The sequence below is a fragment of the Zeus faber genome (assembly GCF_960531495.2).
Source record: "Zeus faber genome assembly, chromosome: 2".
NCBI classification, from domain to species: Eukaryota; Metazoa; Chordata; class Actinopteri; order Zeiformes; family Zeidae; genus Zeus; species Zeus faber.
Genome location: NC_137189.1, coordinates 44,660,104 through 44,680,543, shown reverse-complemented (window position 1 = coordinate 44,680,543; position 20,440 = coordinate 44,660,104). Strand labels below are relative to the sequence as shown.

The window sequence follows — 20,440 nt, the reverse complement described above, 5'->3', positions numbered from 1 at the left end:
AAATGCGGGAAAGACATTTCAAGGCCTCCATCTGCGTCTGTGTGTGTGTGTGTGTCAGCCGTAGCTGCACGTGATGCCTGTGTCTTGTGGTGTGTTTGTAACAATAAAGACAAGCTAAGCTTGTCCTAACTTACAGTTTTCATATTTTCCTTAAACGCATCCGTCTAGATCTGCAATGCACAGGGCCTATAATCGTCTTAGATACGTAATACAGTTCTCAGGATTCAATTTATCAATTGAGTGCAAGTTAAAATTTTTCGAGCAATGTAGCACGAGCAATGTTTGTTGATATTTACAAACACTCAGAGACGAAACGTGGATTTATAAGGCATTGGTTCATAATGTTACAAAGTCATGTGTTTTCAATATAACACCAAATTTCTTACATTTTGGTAAATTTGTCAAGTTGTATCAAAATTTCTTGATACAATTGCAGATTGGTGTGAATCAAACTTGGATGTCAATATGTATGAAACGTCCCCATTTTAACGAGACCTCAACCAATGATCATAAGTTCTAATGTGATATAATCTTTGATTTTTACAACAATAAATCTCTGATTGGTCAGTTATAAATAACTGAGCTAGCTGCCCTCATTTTGTTTATAACTTGTAAAATAGAGAGTATTTGGAAATGTGGACAAGAAATTACAAGACATGTAAGGAAATTGTTTTGTTAAACAGCGATCCAAAACATCTGGACAAGATAATCAAACAAATATCACAGAATTTATAAATGCCACGCGACAATTAATAAGTGTATATTATTAAAATGGCAATCTTAAGAAATGTAAAAAATATATATATAGACAAATTGTATGAAGTTGTCAAAGTAAATAGTGTTTATAAACACCGTGTTATACTGTATGTAGTTGTCCAACAAAAAATGACAGTTTTTGGGATGCACCTTCTATTCTGACAGCTTGCCATTTGTGATGTATGTGTTACAAAACGAGAAAAATAAAATGTCTGTGGGTTCAGCGATTATCGTGTGCCAGACTCTTTTAGCCCGAAAAATGCCAAGGAGAGAAATAATAATAATTATAGCTGCAGACAGCAATACACAGGGTCCTCTTTATTCGTTTTAGGTATGTATTACAGTTTTCCGGGTCCAAAGTTACAAACACCGTGGACTTACGTTTGGACCAATCAACATGCACTCACGTCTGTATGTTGCTGTTGTGGCATTCAATTAAAAAATCCCTGAAGAATGGTATTTAAGAAATTACGATGGTTCCTGGATGTCGCAGTGCGGACACAAGACAAAAAGTCGGTACCTCCAATGGTTTTTGCAACTTCCTCTGGTGTGAAAACGTCTTCCTTGACTGATGGTGATTTTTTTTTGCAGCAGAAGTCCCAGATTTGCGGCCTTGTTGGCGCAGTAGGCAGCGCCTCAGTCTCATAATCTGAAAGTCGTGATGTTCAAGCCTCACACAGGGCACTATTTTTCTGGCCACATCTGCTTACATACGTAATCCAGGATTCAGTTGAGCACAAGTTACAATTTTTCTAGCAATGTTGCACGAGCCATGTTTTGGCATTTTTACAATCACTCAAAGATAGCATGTAGCCTCGTTGGCGCAGTAGGCAGCGCGTCAGTCTCATAATCTGAAGGTCGTGAGTTCGACCCTCACACGGGGCACTGCTTTTGTGGCACGGTGGCACATTGCCTTGCACTGCGGCTTCACAGCAAGAAGGTCCTGGCTTTCATTCCCGCCTGAGGCGCTCTTGGCACCGTGCTCTGGGGGGTCATCTCCTGATTAGGGGCCTTTTTGTGTGGAGTTTGCATGTTCTCCCCAGGCTCACTTGGGCTTTCCTCCATATAACATCACAAGAACCCCCACATAAAACATGCACAACAAACATCGGTTTACCAGCGATGGCCATGGAAGTTTGTCCCCGGCTCCTGTACTTTTAGCTGCCCACCACTCCTGGCCTGTCCCCCAGAGGAAGGACAAGCCTTGGGATAAATGCGGGAAAGACATTTCAAGGCCTCCATCTGCGTCTGTGTGTGTGTGTGTGTGTGTGTGTGTCGGCCGTAGCTGCACGTGATGCCTGTGTCTTGTGGTTTGTTTGTAACAATAAAGACAAGCTAAGCTTGTCCTAACTTACAGTTTTCACATTTTCCTTTAAACGCAGCCCCGGCTCAAGCTGTCCGTCTAGATCTGCAATACACAGGGCCTTTAATCGTCTTAGATACGAAATACAGTTCTCAGGATTCAATTTATCAATTGAGCGCAAGTTACAATTTTTCGAACAATGTAGCACGAGCAATGTTTTTGAATATTTACAAACACTCAAAGACGAAGTAAATAGTGTTAATGAACACCGTGTTATACTGTATGTATTTGTCCAACAAAAAATGACAATTTTTGGCATGCACATTTTCATTCTGACAGCTTGCCATTTGTGATGTATGTGTTACAAAAACTAGGAGAAAAATAATGTCTGTGGGTTCAGCGATTATCGTGGGCCAGACTCTTTTAGCCCGAAAAATGCCAAGGAGAGAAATAATAATAAGTATAGCTGCAGGCAGCAATACACAGGGTCCTCTTTAGTGTTTTAGGTATGTATTACAGTTTTCCGGGTCCAAAGTTACAAACACCATGGACTTACGTTTGGACCAATCAACATGCACTCACGTCTGTATGTTGCTGTTGTTGCATTCAATTAAAATATCCCTGAAGAATAGTATTTAAGAAATTACGATGGTTCCTGGATGTCGCAGTGCGGACACAAGACAAAAAGTCGGTACCTCCAATGGTTTTTAGAACTTCCTCTGGTGTGAAAACGTCTTCTTTGACTGATGATTTTTTTTTGCAGCAGCAGAAGTCAAAATGTTGAGGCCTCGTTGGCGCAGTAGGCAGCGCGTCAGTCTCATAATCTGAAGGTCGTGAGTTCGACCCTCACACGGGGCACTGCTTTTGTGGCACGGTGGCACATGCCCTTGCACTGCGGCTTCACAGCAAGAAGGTCCTGCCTTTCATTCCCGCCTGAGGCGCTCTTGGCACCGTGCTCTGGGGGGTCATCTCCTGATTAGGGGCCTTTTTGTGCTGAGTTTGCATGTTCTCCCCAGGCTTACTTGGGCTTTCCTCCATATAACATCATAAGAACCCCCACATAAAACATGCACAACAAACATCGGTTTACCAGCGATGGAAATGGAATTTTGTCCCCGGCTCCTGTACTTTGAGCTGCCCACCGCTCCTGGCCTGTCCCCCAGAGGAAGGACAAGCCTTGGGATAAATGCTGGAAAGACATTTCAAGGCCTCCATCTGCGTCTGTGTGTGTGTGTGTCGGCCGTAGCTGCACGTGATGCCTGTGTCTTGTGGTGTGTTTGTAACAATAAAGACAAGCTAAGCTTGTCCTAACTTACAGTTTTCATATTTTCCTCTAAACGCATCCGTCTAGATCTGCAATGCACAGGGTCATAATCGCCTTAGATACGTAATACAGTTCTCAGGTTTCAATTTATCAATTGAGCGCAAGTTACAATTTTTATTTTATTTTATTTACAGACACTCAGAGACGAAACGTGGATTTATATGGCATTGGTTCATAATGTTACAAAGTCATGTGTTTTCAATATAACACCAAATATCTTACATTTTGGTAAATTTGTCAAGTTGTATCAATATTTCTTGATACAAATGCAGATTGGTGTGAATCAAACTTGGACGACAATATGTATGAAACGTCCCCATTTTAACGAGACCTCAACCAATGATCATAAGTTCTAATGTGATATAATCTTTGATTTTTACAACAATAAATCTCTGATAGGTCAGTTATAAATAACTGAGCTAGCTGCCCTCATTTTGTTTATAACTTGTAAAATAGAGAGTATTTGGAAATGTGGACAAGAAATTACAAGACATGTCAGATAATTGTTTTGTTAAACACTTATCCAAAACATCTGGACAAGATAATCAAACAAATATCACAGTATTTATTGATGTCACGCGACAATTAATAAGTGTATATTATTTAAATGGCAATCTTAAGAAATGTAAAAAAAAAAATATATGGACAACTTGTATGAAGTTGTCAAAGTAAATAGTGTTTATAAACACCGTGTTATACTGTATGTAGTTGTCCAACAAAAAATGACAGTTTTTGGGATGCACATTCTATTCTGACAGCTTGCCATTTGTGATGTATGTGTTACAAAACGAGAAAAAAAAATGTCTGTGGGTTCAGCGATTTTCGGGGGCCAGACTCTTTTAGCCCGAAAAATGCCAAGGAGAGAAATAATAAGTATAGCTGCAGGCAGCAATACACAGGGTCCTCTTTATTCGTTTTAGGTATGTATTACAGTTTTCCGGTTCCAACGTTACAAACACCGTGGACTTACGTTTGGACCAATCAACATGCACTCAAGTCTGTATGTTGCTGTTGTGGCATTCAATTAAAATATCCCTGAAGAATGGTATTTAAGAAATTACGATGGTTCCTGGATGTCGCAGTGCGGACACAAGACAAAAAGTCGGTACCTCCAATGGTTTTTAGAACTTCCTATGGTGTGAAAACGTCTTCTTTGACTGATGATTTTTTTTTGCAGCAGTAGAAGTTTCAGATTTGTGGCCTCGTTGGCGCAGTAGGCAGCGCGTCAGTCTCATAATCTGAAGGTCGTGAGTTCAAGCCTCACACGGGGCACTCTTTTTCTGGCCACATCTGCTTACATACGTAATCCAGGATTCAGTTGAGCACAAGTTACAATTTTTCTAGCAATGTTGCACGAGCCATGTTTTGGGATTTTACAACCACTCGACGGTAGCATGTAGCCTCGTTGGCGCAGTAGGCAGCGCGTCAGTCTCATAATCTGAAGGTCGTGAGTTCGACCCTCACACGGGGCACTGCTTTTGTGGCACGGTGGCACATTGCCTTGCACTGCGGCTTCACAGCAAGAAGGTCCTGCCTTTCATTCCCGCCTGAGGCGCTCTTGGCACCGTGCTCTGGGGGGTTATCTCCTGATTAGGGGCCTTTTTGTGTGGAGTTTGCATGTTCTCCCCAGGCTCACTTGGGCTTTCCTCCATATAACATCATAAGAACCCCCACATAAAACATGCACAACAAACATCAGTTGACCAGCGATGGACATAGACGTTTGTCCCCGGCTCCTGTACTTTGAGCTGCCCACCGCTCCTGGCCTGTCCCCCAGAGGAAGGACAAGCCTTGGGATAAATGCGGGAAAGACATTTCAAGGCCTCCATCTGCGTCTGTGTGTGTGTGTGTGTCGGGCGTAGCTGCACGTGATGCCTGTGTCTTGTGGTGTGTTTGTGACAATAAAGACAAGCTAAGCTTGTCCTAACTTACAGTTTTCATATTTTCCTCTAACGCATCCGTCTAGATCTGCAATGCACAGGGCCTATAATCGTCTTAGATACGTAATACAGTTCTCAGGATTCAATTCATCAATTGAGTGCAAGTTAAAATTTTTCGAGCAATGTAGCACGAGCAATGTTTGTTGATATTTACAAACACTCAGAGACGAAACGTGGATTTATATGGCATTGGTTCATAATGTTACAAAGTGATGTGTTTTCAATATAACACCAAATTTCTTACATTTTGGTAAATTTGTCAAGTTGTATCAAAATTTCTTGATACAATTGCAGATTGGTGTGAATCAAACTTGGATGTCAATATGTATGAAACGTCCCCATTTTAACGAGACCTCAACCAATGATCATAAGTTCTAATGTGATATAATCTTTGATTTTTACAACAATAAATCTCTGATAGGTCAGTTATAAATAACTGAGCTAGCTGCCCTCATTTTGTTTATAACTTGTAAAATAGAGAGTATTTGGAAATGTGGACAAGAAATTACAAGACATGTAAGGAAATTGTTTTGTTAAACAGTTATCCAAAACATCTGGACAAGATAATCAAACAAATATCACAGTATTTATAAATGCCACGCGACAATTAATAAGTGTATATTATTAAAATGGCAATCTTAAGAAGGGAAAAAAATATATATATCTGGACAACTTGTATGAAGTTGTCAAAGTAAATACTGTTTATAAACACCGTGTTTTACTGTATGTAGTTGTCCAACAAAAAATGACAGTTTTTGGGATGCACCTTCTATTCTGACAGCTTGCCATTTGTGATGTATGTGTAACAAAAGGAGAAAAAAAAATGTCTGTGGGTTCAGCGATTATCGTGTGCCAGACTCTTTTAGCCCGAAAAATGCCAAGGAGAGAAATAATAATAAGTATAGCTGCAGGCAGCAATACACAGGGTCCTCTTTAGTCGTTTTAGGTATGTATTACAGTTTTCCGGGTCCAAAGTTACAAACACCGTGGACTTACGTTTGGACCAATCAACATGCACTCACGTCTGTATGTTGCTGTTGTTGCATTCAATTCAAATATCCCTGAAGAATGGTATTTAAGAAATTACGATGGTTCCTGGATGTCGCAGTGCGGACACAAGACACAAAGTCGGTACCTCCAATGGTTTTTAGAACTTCCTATGGTGTGAAAACGTCTTCTTTGACTGATGATTTTTTTTTGCAGCAGCAGCAGAAGTCCCAAATTTGTGGCCTCGTTGGCGCAGTAGGCAGCGCGTCAGTCTCATAATCTGAAGGTCGTGAGTTCGACCCTCACACGGGGCACTCTTTTTCTGGCCACATCTGCTTACATACGTGATTCAGTTGAGCACAAGTTACAATTTTTCTAGCAATGTTGCACGGGCCATGTTTTTGGATTTTTACAACCACTCAAAGATAACATGTAGCCTCGTTGGCGCAGTAGGCAGCGCGTCAGTCTCATAATCTGAAGGTCGTGAGTTCGACCCTCACACGGGGCACTGCTTTTGTGGCACATTGCATTGCACTGCTGCTTCACAGCAAGTAGGTCCTGGCTTTCATTCCCGCCTGAGGCCTTCTTGGCTAAGAAAATCAAACAAATATCACAGTTTTTATAAATGTCACGGGACAATAAATAAGTGTTTATTATTAAAATGGCAATCTTAAGAAATGTAAAAAAAAAAAAGAATATGGACAACTTGTATTAAATTGTCAAAGGTTATACGGTTAATCAACGGTTATGTCAACGGTTATACCGTTTGTAGGCGTCTAACAAAAAATGACAATTTTTGGGATGCACAGTTTTATTCCAGCTTGAAATTTGTGATGTATGTGTTACAAAAACTAGGAGAATAATAATAATTATCTAAACAAAACCAGCAGTGTTTCCACATTTCGTCCAGGCCGTTACAGAACGGGCAATAGAGATCAAAGCCCACCACAGCAAAAGCCGCCATGTCGCGGCTCTCAACATATTTTCAAAACCGAGTTTGATTCAGTAGAAAGAAGTAGAAAATGTTCAACCGTGAAGTTAAATATTCCCGTTAGATTTCACGGGGAAACACAGTTCACTTACGAGACGCAGAACAGCGCTGAACAACGCCGATCGATTGTTTCTTTTAATCGACCGTCCAGGTGAAGATCATTCAAGTTTTTTAACACCAACATTTGACATGAACGGTTAAGGTTTTTTGGGGTTTTGTAAAACGCAAGTTATAGTTTTTTGATCAACTGAAACGTCCCCGGTTCTAACAAGACCTCAACCATGTCTGTGCGTACTGCGGTAGCCATGTGCCAGATACTTTTGGCCCGCAATAACGCCAGGAGATTAAAAATAATAAATAATAAAAATCTGAGCAAAAAACAGTAGGTGTCCAGCCCTAGTAAACCTAAAATTAAACAGTAAACAGAATGGCAATAACATCAAAAATGAACAATAACATTACATTATATCGACAAATTCATTTTTTTTCTTTTTCTTTTTGTATACATAGGTATAATATAGGTATAGAGTGTACACCAATATTTCAATAATTTAATTAGTCTGGATTACCACAACAATTCTCAAATAACTCCCAGGATATTCCTATATTCAACATATCTGTAGTCGACCACTGGCGGACTGAGGCCGCAGTTGACCAACGTCGTGCTACTTTGGTCAAATTTTTGAAACATGTTTTACGTCTAAATGCTTTCTTTTCGGGCGGATCTATTTTCACACACACACTCACGCCAACCAGGCGGCGTGCGGGGGCTGTCACCTGGTGGTGCTGGCGCGGCCGAGGGACCAGGGCCACGGCGGCCGCATCACCCTGGAGGACGACGACGTGACGGAGGACTACCTGGAGAAGTCTTGCACGCTGGAGCCCCTGGGGGACTCGTCTTCCTCCGCCACCCTGCAGCGGAGCCTCTCCGCCCGGGTCCGCAGGAGAGAGAGGGTGGGTCACAGAAAGGAAATTTCGGTGTTTACAGCAGCACGCATCAAAACAATAGGAAATAATAATGTTAAGTACAAGACGAAAATATGCAATATGCAACAAATCTTGAAATTAACAAAATAAAAACAAAAATTGAAATTATACAATAAACACATCTATAAATGAATGCAGGTTACTAAGTTAACTTAAATTGAATTAAGAGCTGGTTCGATTTGTGGGTCCTTAAGGTATAAATTTGTCAACTTTTAGGAATCCGAACAGCATGATTTGAAGCGCTGCAAATGTTTTTCAATCCAGAAACGTGGGTTCTTTAATTGTGAAAAAGTCTCTAATAAAGCATTTAATTTCCTAAAAAAGTAATAAAACAATAATAAAAAAGGTGTGTTTACACATATATACACACACACACACACACACACACACACACACACACACACACACACACACACACACACACACACACACACACACACACACACACACACACACACACACACACACACACACACACACACGGAAGGACATTGATTCCGGTATACTGTAGTATTACCTCACCACTTTTGTAGTCTTGCATTTTCTTAGACAAACAAAGAACAGAATTCCTGAGAATTCTGTTGGAAAACTGAAGTTTTGTAGAATATCGGGGCGAATTGGAAATGGAAACTGAGGCGACCCAGTTAACATTATGCATACATCATGGGTGCGCTTCAGACAATTAGCATTATTATTATTATTTTAATATTGTATATGACCGTATACTTCATTTTTTGGACATGACCTTTTCATTTTTCTGTTCTTTTTCAAAAAAAAAATTGTTCTGTTATCTTAGGTTATAACTGTTGTTTATCATTAGGTTTAGTGTATATATCAGATTTTTGATATATTATTGCGTATACTATAGAGGAATCAAAAATATAATAAAATAGAATAAAAAGTGAAGTAAAAAAAAATGTAATGAAATAAAATTGTCACATTTGCAAATGATACAAAAAAAATACAAAACAGAAAATAGTCATAAATATATACATATATATATGTGTGTGTATACACTGTATGTGTGTGTATATATATATATATATAATTTGTATTTGCATTAGTATATACAGTAGAGTTTGTGTGTGTGTGTATGCATGTGTGTGTGCGTGTGTGGGTGTGTGTGTGTGTGTGTGTGTGTGTGTAAATAAACAAATAAATAAACGCTGCACAGGAGTGGTCCACCGAGCAGTTTGGCGCCATGTTCCAGACGCTTCCCGCCAGGACGCTGGGCCATCTCCACCCCCCGCCCCCCGTCTCCGCCCAGACCGCCCCCACCCGGCTGCCGCCCGCACAGCTGGCCCCCAGAAAGGTGCACAACGGCACTCACCAACACAGGAGCGCAGGGTCAAACCACAAGGGTACCTACCTCACATCCACCTTCATCTCCACCCTCCCCTTCCTCCCGCTCTTCCTTTCCTCTCACTTCCTACAGATTTGGACAAAGATGGAATATGGCTCAAGGCAAATTTAATTCAAATAATTCATGAATTTTCAAATATATTCTTTTCATTCCTTTCTGTGTTTGTACTCCTCATGTATATCATATATATCATGCATACATCCATTTATTCAAAATCTTAGAAGTTTGGATGTTGTGGAGACACAAATGAACAGATTATGAATCCCATTTTTCGGTAAAGAATGGGAATATTTTCCTAATTTGTCCCAAAAGTCATTTTTTTCTCCTAAAGCTCAATACCTCAGTAATGTAAACCCAGTGTCCAAGGCTATACCTCTGGGAAGACTCACCTTCATTCACTCTTACTTAAATGCTCCAAAATGTACACTGTTGGCGATCCTGTGCTGCAGCTTGCTGCTTTGGAATAGGGTTCATGTTGGCACTGATTCCAGCCTGATAACATTCCTACCAGACTGCCCGCTGGGGTCAAAAAGTTCCCAAAAGGTCACGCAACGCTGATTTCCCTGCATCGTCTCTCCGGGAGACAAACGTCTGTTAACGAATTAATAATCTGGCCATTAATGAAGAGAAAACGTTCGATGGACCTCACTTCGGATTATCCAATAACGGACCTCTAGCGTCTTTGGGGGAGGTTAGAATGTAATTAAGATCTGTTTCCCTCATTTTCAGAAAGTCCGACCTGAAGAACCCTGTATGAACGACAACTGATTGGAGTGAAACCTTGCTTTGTGTTCTTTCAGACGAGGCACACGGTGAGACAGACAGTGTTGTGGAGAGCTTGACAGACGTAGACAGCGTCAGAGGCCTGGGGGAGACCACAGACTTCCTCAACATGGTAAAAAAAAACACGAAAACTTTATTTAGGGTGATTCCTGACACTTTTCCCCCAGACTCAATTCAGGGTTCTTACCGGGTCCTTGAGCTGCCGCTTGAAGTGCTTTAATTTCATCATCAGAATTTTAAATACTGGAATACCTGGAAAATTGCCCCATTTTGTGGGGCTTGAAAGTGCTTGAAAAATCCTTGGTCAAAATAAAACGTGATCATTGAGAACCTGTGATATCCAGTAATAGAAGACGGTTACACCTCACAACACCTTCCGTTTTGGCGATGCCCTGACCCAGTCGTCTAGCCATCACAATTTGGCCTTCAAAGCCAAAGCTGCTCAGATCCTTACGCTTGCCCATTTTTCCAGCTTCTTAAAGTCCTTGAATTTATATATATATATATATGTCTATATATATATATAATGGAACTCCCTCCATTCTCTGTAATATAGTAAAAGTAGCGTATGCGATTCTTAAATTCCAAATGTGGAATATCTGCACTTTGACCAGTAATGTCATTTTTTAAAGAACAGAAATGTCCTTTAGGCTCAGTCTGTTGCTTATTGACCTAAATGTGATTGTAACATGTAAAATCATGATAATAAAAGGGAAATAAATAGAGATATCAACCTTTTCGGGAGCGAGGTTAGGTTATCTGTTCCTTCACATTGAGGGTAACAAAGTGTTTATGTTTCATTGTTATTTTTCCTCTACATAATTTTTGAATGAATAATGGGCTGGATTTTGGCATCTTGGTATTGAAGATGTATTTATTGGTTCATTTGTTGACATATATTCAGTAAAAAAGGAATCCATTTATTTTACTTTATTAATTTTATTTTTATTTTCAGACACATGTAATGAAGCTGGACCCGAATGATGAAACACTTACACTCTCCCCTGTCCAGAAGGTAACTTAAGTCGTCTGTCTGTCTGTCTGTCTGTCTGTCTGTCTGTCTGTCCGTCTCAAGCTTCTTTCTGGGGCAGAGCAGAAAAACTGCTATTGGTTCATTCATAAATACAAATTTACAGGACATTTAATGTCTACACTATATCCAAGCAGCTCTCATTCTGTCTTATCTTCAGTCCTCCATTATACTGTCATGAACAAGAAGGGCCAGACCTGGGCCAGTAAAAAGTCTGGATCTCTGGACGATGTTTCTATCTGTTCTTGCCTCAAAAATTTAGGAGAAAAACACTGGAACTGAGCAGAGTCTGATGCAGGAAAGTTTATTGTGTGTCTGAGAGTCAAGGACAGCAATAACAGTGAGTGGCTCTGGAAAACTGACTGACAAACCATTCTTTCGGACCTCCTTATATAAGATGTTCCCTCCTCCTAGTACATGTCCTGCCCCTTTCAGTGCAGGGAACCAATCACAGTCTTGGGGGTGTGTCCCAAGGAACCAATCACAGTATGGTTACTCTGAACTAATGGTGTCATGTTTCAACATGTTTGGCCGTGTACCCGTGTTTTAACTGTCTGGCCCATGTTCTGTTCAGGCATGTTTTTGTAGACTAAAAAGACCAATTTCCCCATAGTTTTGGGTTTTATAGCATACTTTCTTTAATACATATACCTTGAATTTTTGCGGTTTAGTACAATATGTAATCAGTTTCTTGTTATAGGGGGGTTAATAATGAACCACAACAATACATTTATTTATCCTGTGTTCTGTCTTTAAGTCAATCGTTGACAATTTTCTCCCCTCTGCGTTCTTTGCGTGTCTCCTTTTCATTTTAACACTTTCCTTTCTTCCATCCTCTGCTTGCATACTCGTGCCGTGGGAATAGAGGAAAGGTCGTCATGGTAAGGCCATCAAAGGTGGGGTGGAGAAGGAGAATCAGGGCCGTGGTGCCCGTTTGCTTACATCCCAGAGCCCACGTCACAGGAAGGCACCGGATGGGGAGACCCAACGAGCAGGTGTCGGCAAAGAGAACATGGTGTCTGGTGGCACAAGAGATAGAACCCCAAGAAACAAGCCTCCAGAACAAGGGGACGCTGGCAAAGCCAAGACCAAATTGCAGCCCAGACCAATCCAGAAGAAAGACATTGCGTATTTTAACATAGGGGAGAAAAAGAGTTCAACCCAAGATAAACGGTTAGGGGTCAAGGAGAATCCTTCGGGGGTCAAGTCCAAACCTACAGAGGTCAAGTTCAAATCTACAGAAGTCATGTCCAAACCTACAGAGGTCAAAATTCAGCCAAAAACGTCTGAGGTGAGGGGCAAACCGTTAGTGGTTCAAAGTCAACACACTGGTAGTGACTTGCCAGATTCCTCAAGTGATTCTGGTGCTGGTATTGACTCACCTGGCTCCGTAGGCGCCCCGGGTTTCGATCTCAGAAATGCTTTGGAGGGAAGAAACTCAGGAGGTTGTCAGTCACCTTCCAAGGACAATGTCTGGTCAGAAAAGACCCCTGGGGCCAGGCGACCTGCCCTGGTCTCGACCAAAAACCCGCCAAGATCGAACGACGAGAGAATAGAAAATCGCAAGAAAGCTTTCCAACCTAAACCAACCGGGAGGCAAACCAAAGCTGACCAAACGCCGGAGGACACCCGAAGCCACCTTCTGACAGGTGTGACCTCCGTGTTGGCCGCATCAGGGTTGATCACGCACCTGGCGCTCAAAGGCTCAGACTCGGACTCGGACAGCCAGGGAGTCTCCTATGAGCGGCCGGCTGGGGTGCCCTCCTCCTGGCACCATGATCCAGAGTCGGAGTCGTACGGCTCCAGCTCCGGCAGGAGGACCGTGGTGAGCAGCAACATCATACCGGCGCTGGAGAGCTCCAAGCCGCGGGACAGCATCTCCGATGGAGGAGCTCAGAACCGCAGGGAGGAGAAGAATAAGGAGGAGGAGGAAGAGGAGGAGGAGGAGGAGGAGGAGGAGGAGAGCCAAGGGAAAAGTGAGGAAGAGAGCAAGGAGGCGGGGAACGGCAGTGACGTTGACATAGCAACAGCTGATTGGGAGGAGGAGGAAGAGGGAAACGAGGGAGGGAAGAGCGGGAGCGAGGAGAAAAGAAGCCCCAGCAGCTCGACGGTCACGGCAGGGGGAGAGGAGGAGCAGGAGGAGGAGGAGGAGGAGGAGGAGGAGGAGGAAGCCAAGAGCAGCGATCTGCAGCCGGAGGAAGAGGGAGATACCGAGCGGCAGGTGACCGAAGGAGAGGAGACGGACGGAAAAGACTCTAGTTGGGCGGAGGTGGAGGAGGTGGAAGAAGAAGAAGAGGAGGAGGAGGAAGAAGATGAGGAGAAGAGCGGGAGCGAGGGAGAGATGGACGAGGCGGGAAGCGGAGGAAGTGACATCGAGGCGGAAGAGGAGGAGCAGGAGGAGGCCCGGAACAGCGAGGCGGAGAGCGAGAGCGCCGGTTCTGAGGAAGAAGAGGAGGAGGAGGAGGAGGAGGAGGAGGAGAGCGAAGAAGGCGGTGCGAGCGAGGCGGAGAGCGAGAGCGCTGGTTCTGAGGAAGACGAGGAGGAGGAGGAGGAGGAGGAGAGCAAGGGAGACGAGGCGAGCGAGTCGGAGAGCGGCACCGAGACGGGGCAAAAGGAAGTGGAGAGCGAAACGCAGAGCAGTGTCCAGGAAGAGGAGGAGGAGCGCAACGGGAGCGAGGAGGAAAGTGAAGTGGAGGAGGAGGAGGAGGAGGAGGAGGAGGAGGAGGAAGGTGAAGAAGAGGAGGAAGAAGGAGAAATTGAGGCGGAAACGGAGGAGGGAGAAAGTGAGGAAGAGGAGTCCGAGGGGCACAAAGGAGAGGATGGAGAAGTAGATGAGGAGAAGGACGATAAAGAGGAAGAAAAGGAGGAGGGAGAGGAGGATGAAGATGACAACGAGGAAGAGGAGAGTGGAGAAGAGGAACAGGAAGAAGACGAAGAAGAGGAGGAAGTGGATGACCAAAATGAGGAAGAGGAGAGCGAAGAAGAAGAAGAAGAAGAAGAGGAAGAAGAAGAAGAAGAGGAAGAAGAAGAAGAGGAAAAGGATGACCAAAATGAGGAAGAGGAGAGTGCTGAAGAAGAAGAAGAAGAAGAAGAAGAAGCAGAGGAAGAAGAAGAGGAAAAGGAGGAGGAAGAAGAGAGGAAGAGTAAGAAAGTTCAGCGCTATGCCAGGAAGGGCCTGGCATCGGGCGAGCCAGAGGAATTCTGGGGCGACGTGCTGCCTCAGTACCTGAATCTGAAATAAAGCCAGAGACCAAGATATAATAATCGGGGTTCTTACCAGATGCTTGAGGTGCTTGAAGTGCTTGAAGTTCATCCTCAGAAATTTCAGCACTGGAATACCCTGAAAAGACCGCCGTTTGTGCTGAAGCGCTTGAGAAGTCCTTGAAAAAAATCCTTGAATTTTTCTCTTGCAAGAACTGCTTTTACGACATAGGAAGACACTTGTAACAGCAGATGACAACGAGATGAATAACATATAAAAAACAGACAATGAGATTGAGGTTACATTCTGTTTTAATTCATAAACGTCACATTGAAAATGAGTTATTATTGCTTTGAGTCCTTCAAAGTCCTTGAAAATGAAAGAATAGTGCTTTAAAAAAAAAGTACTTGAGAGTCCTTGAATTTCATTTTGTAATGCCAGAATGAACCCTGTAATAGTATATCTTCACCCTTTGTTATATTTATGTGTCATATATACTGTATATTATTATATATTATTTATTGTCTCACGACCTCGTCAAAACGTGGCCGTCCCTCCGTCCCCTCGACCTCCACCTCTCCGGGAACGACGGGAATCTGCCATTTTCGCCGGTGTGCTCAAGAAAATGGACGATCCGATTTGATTCCTTAATAAGATCAATTAGCATTTGTAATTGAGTATTTGAAATTTAAATTATAAGTTAATAATTGACGGAAATGCATTCATAATCGTCACGACCTTTGGAGATGCTCTGGTCACAAACGGAAGTGACGTTGCCACGGAGTGCCTCCTTTGGTTTTGAAGTTGGTTAAATAGAGTAGTATTTTTATTTGTGTTGTTATGTAAATAATTGTATTAATATTACTGTTTATATTTTGTTTTATTTGTTTTCGTTGCCTCCGGGGTGTATGAGTGTTCATTTTTGTCGTTGCGTTTGTGTTTTGTTTCAGAATGTGGTCAGGCTTCCTTCCGTCTTTGCCTTTGAGCTACAGTGAAATCACCAGATTGATAAACAGAAGAGAGACTTTACACACTATTCTGACTATTCCGCTTCAGCTTTCAGCTCATGTGCTGATGCTTTTTTTTTTTTTACTCCCTTCCTGGGCAGCTGGAAAATAATTATTTCTTTGGCCAAAGATGTAATTTATCTGCACTAACTAACCGAGGTAGTAATAATATAATCCACAAACTGGCAAAATCCATATCTAGTTATTCACCTCTTTACCTGCTTCCTTTAAGAATGACTAGTTGACTAATTTAAGCAGTAAGAGTAGTTTGCTCAGCCATTTACCATTTTCCATGAATGGCTTCAAATAGTGTTTGCAAAGTGTGTGGAAAAAAATGTCTAAGTGTGTTTACTTGTCTTGGCTTATCTTCTAAAAGAAGTTGACTAGCTGTTGCGATAGTAGTACTATGACTGATAGTAGTGTTGGACCCAAACTCTGCTCAGCTTTTGGTGTGCGAAAGGCGGCTGCGTGGGAATGAACGTCCTGTCTGTCCGACGTCGACGTGTGAGTCAGGCTTCAGTCTCTGCGTCAGATGTCGTTTCAAACTTATTTTTATAAATATTTTTTATTTTTGTTCGACTCTTGCTTTTGTTTGGAAATAAATACATTAAATGACTTTATTGTCAGGAAAAACGTTTTTCCATATCTGCAGGACGGACATGAGAACTCACTGAAAACTCTTATTTTTACTTTTTAGGTGGCGTTTTTTTCAATCGTTTGCCTGCAGTGTTCTCCGTCATTATCCATACGAACCTAAAATGCATTTGGCCAAGCCCTCGTAATGTAGTACTGATTTCATTGAAATGGTCATTAGAGTTGAGGTGTAGAATAGATGAGTAGATCTGGGCGGCCGACGTTTGTTATTAATGAGGAGCCAACTTCTGACCCTTGTTTCACGCCCCCGTCGGAGCGTTTCACTGGTGGGTTCCAGGTTGCAGGTGGGACTTTCTTTTTTCTTTCTTTCCTCCAGTCACCTCACCCCTGTTCGTGTTGGTCGTCCCTCTCGTGATCCCTTTCTATCCCATAGTGTCCCGTCCGGAATAGATTAAAAGGCTTGCTTTCCATCCAGTCTACTTAAAAGCAAAGAATATTCCGTTCAAAATATATATATATACATAATGTATATAGTGTACAGACTGAACTGAAAGTAAGCTCATCACTATGTAGAACGAGAAATGTGTGAGTCCCTAGAGCCTCCGTTGTCATGGCGACCGCTAGAGTAGCCCGGTTTATTGTCTATAAATATAAAATATATAATAAAACGGAAATTGACCGTACATGTGCGCATGTCTACCAATCAGGTGTTGGGCATTGATGAAACCACCAAGGACGACGAGGAGGAGGAGGAAGAGGAGGAGGAGGAGGAGGGAGGTGATGAAGAGGAAGATGAGGAGGAGGAAGAGAGTGACGAGCCCGCTGAGACGGGGGAACCGTCCCCACTGAGCTCGGACGTCCCGACGGGGAAATCGGAAGTAACGACGCTGCCGCACGTTCAACTGTTGCTTTTCTTTTCTTTTTTTTTTTAACTGAGGCCGGAGTCTACGGAAGCACGTATGGAGCTTTATTCAAATGTGGTTTTCGGATCGGGAAATTTAAATGTGATTCCACAATTATTATTATTTTTTTTTTTCAAATTGCGGTGGTACGGCAACTTACATCAGAACAATAGGCAATACATAATATAATAATACAAAGGAAAAAAACTGGCAATGTACAATAACAAAAATGTGGAAAAAATGGCAACATATATAAAAGCTTCAAATTTACTAAAATATAGAAAAACTGGCAATACACAATAAATCTAAAAATGTTCTAACAAAATAGAAAAAAATAGTAATATACAATAAAAAATGAACAACCCATAAAACACAATGCATAATAGAATGCATGTTCTGCAACACATTGAAAATGTCACGTAAATGTCATCAGAATTTCTCCTTTCAGAGGCTCCATTTCAAAAGGCCGTGTTTGTAACAGCGTCGTTGGCAAATAGAATAGAACGCCGTTTTAGTATTTCCATCATTAAATCATGGCACCCGTCTCCAAGCGGTTCAGCTTTGCCGTTCACGTCGCTGAAAGTCACGTTCACGTTTGCACGTGGCTTCCTGTGTTTGCAGGGACCCGAGGAAGTGAAGGAGGCGCACGTCCCCGACGGCAAAGAACCCAAAGGTGAGCGGCTGGGTGGAGGCGTGCGGGCTCCAGCCGGGCTGTCGAATGTACCAGGCTGAGAAATAGACTTGATCCGCCTTCGTCTCCTCCGGGATCTTACTCAAAGCCCAAACTGTATTAACTTCTTTGAGCACAGTGAAGCTAATGACACGTTTAAACCGCCGCCGCGTTTCTGACGCCGACAGCTTCCGAAATCACCCAGGATGTTGGCACCGTCGGGGAAGAGAAGCCGGATCTGGGCGTCAAACCGGCCAACGGTGCGGCGTCGATGAACCAGTCGGGCTCCGGCAAGAAGGTACCGAGCTGCTCCTGGTGGGAAAACACGGGAAATTCACCTCCTGTCAAAATACTACACCTGTAAAATATACATTTATTCAGCAACATTTTGACAAATGAATCGTTTTTATATCAATATAAAGCCAAATTAGTGTGAACGTGTTGAGCCAAAACCAGTAAGCATCAAACAGTATGTGGAAGTACCAGGATGACGTATCATGGCCAATGAAGTACAGGTACTCCTCACTTAACAACCTACCTGTTCAACCACCTGCCTGTTTAAAGACCTGCCTGTTTAACCACCTACCTGTTTAACCACCTGCCTGTTTATCCACCTGCCTGTTTAACCACCTGCCTGTTTAACCACCTGCCTGTTTAACCACCTGCCTGTTTAACCAAGTGCCTGTTTAACCAAGTGCCTGTTTAACCACCTGCCTGTTTAACCACCTACCTTACACTACCTGGACTTAGGAGCAGCTCTCTGACCAGTCTGTATTGTACACTGTGTACAATACCACGACGTCTCAGCGTTAAATATCTCATCACGCATCACCTTTTATATGCTACATATAATATATATAATATAATATACTACTATACACTATGTATACTATATATACTATATATACTATATACATTATATATACTATATATACTATATACTATGTATACTATATATACTATGTACATTATATACACTATATATACTGTATATACTATATACCCTATATACACTATATATACTATATACACTGTATATAATATATACACTATCTATAGTCAATGCACTAGATCCTATATATACATTATATATACTATATACACTGTATATAATATATACACTATATATACTCAATATACTAGATTCTATATATACACTATATATACTGTATACATCTCATCACCGTTCTCAGTGTCAGTTTCGCTCCCGCAGTCTGTCAGTATTCACTACACTAGTGTTCACAATGGCCACGTCCCCTTACTGTGAAATAACACTATATACACTATATATACTATATATACTATATATACTATATATTCCAGCCACATCCCCTTACCATGAAATAACTATATACACTATATATACTATATACACTATATATACCAGCCACGCCCTCTTACTGTGAAATAACACGGGTCCTCGCTTATCGACCAATTGGCTTAACGACCTGGTGCTCGGAACGGAGCTCGGTGGTTAAGTGAGCAGTACCAGTACGCCCACTGAGCCTGCGAGCGTATCCCACAATGCACCGTTAGTGGCGAGAAACGCCGGTAAAACAAAGGGATATCCTGATGGCACAGCTCCGGCGCTCCGTCACCGGCCTCTCCTCTGCTCCCCTCAGCTCTCTCTGTTCCGGCGGCTGTCCTCCTCCCAGTCCAAGCAGCCGCGAGAGGAGGGGAGTCCCGCCACGGCCACGGCAGCAGACCCGGCAGACGCCGCCGCTCCACCCGCCGGCCCCAAGGGCCCCCGCTCCGGAACGTGCACCGTACTGTGACACCTCCCAGGGGGGGGCCATCGACCGCTCACTCTGGGGAAAGGAACGGAAGGGGCCCCTCACCTCTCACCCCCAGCTGCTCTGCGGGTGGTGCGGCGCCCCCAGCTGCTCTGTGCCTTAAGTCGCAGCCACTACGTTTCAACCGGCGCGACAAAGCCATCTCCAGTCCACGTCGTGCGTTTAAGAAAAAAAAATACACGCGGCAGCGAGTCCGTGGTAGGACTGGTTGCCGTGGTGGAAACATTTTAGGGTGTGGTCCCGGCGTGTGAATTACACTTTTTTTAGACTTCATTTTTCTATTTTTTTTAAACCTAGCTGGTAGCTGATGTTTTGATGCTGTGCGTGCGTGTTTTAAACTCTCCCGATGTGAACAATGTTATTTATTGTGAGTGTTTCCAAGCACTTTGCACTTTTGATCAGGTCGTGTTTCCAGGAAGCCGATCATTTTATGAGTTTTATTGAAATCAACATTGCACTCATAAATGTTCTTGCTTTTGATGACTAACTTTTTTCAATATGTATTTATATATATATATATATATATATATATATATATAGTGATATAAATCCTGTGTTGATTCTTTTGTCTATGGATGGATACCTTGTGCCTGTGTTTTGTTACAGTGCAAGTACTGTAAGTTGATGAGTCAGGTGATCATGCACGTAATCCTTCGACAATTTTGCCAAGACACATTCCCATGATTTGTGAATTTCCTGGAGCGGAAGTGAAAATTCCGCTCTTTTATCTCACGGTGGAGAGGAACGTCGTCCTGTGCTTGACCGGCGTCCTCAAAAAGTCTTAAGATGTCTTACTTTCACAAATGTT

General features: G+C 42.5%; 2 protein-coding genes across 2 annotated transcripts in view; both read left to right on the top strand.

Moving 5' to 3' along the window:
• Positions 1 to 17,199, top strand: part of rpgrb (retinitis pigmentosa GTPase regulator b) — a gene marked incomplete at its 3' end in the record, with an annotated part of 38,845 nt that extends 21,646 nt beyond the window's left edge. The window contains exons 10-14 of the mRNA XM_080023926.1: positions 8,058 to 8,255; positions 9,463 to 9,649; positions 10,452 to 10,546; positions 11,390 to 11,449; positions 16,975 to 17,199. Of these exons, the coding sequence (XP_079880052.1) occupies positions 8,058 to 8,255; positions 9,463 to 9,649; positions 10,452 to 10,546; positions 11,390 to 11,449; positions 16,975 to 17,199 (765 nt within the window). The remainder of the gene's footprint in view (positions 1 to 8,057; positions 8,256 to 9,462; positions 9,650 to 10,451; positions 10,547 to 11,389; positions 11,450 to 16,974) is intronic.
• A 393-nt stretch (positions 17,200 to 17,592) lies between these two features.
• Positions 17,593 to 20,440, top strand: LOC307244986 (uncharacterized protein; the record flags this gene model as incomplete). Its single annotated transcript, XM_080020397.1, has 3 exons — positions 17,593 to 17,842; positions 18,028 to 18,137; positions 19,462 to 20,440. 3 exons carry the CDS (start codon positions 17,593 to 17,595, stop codon positions 19,612 to 19,614), a joined length of 513 nt encoding a protein of 170 aa, XP_079876523.1. The 3' UTR covers positions 19,615 to 20,440.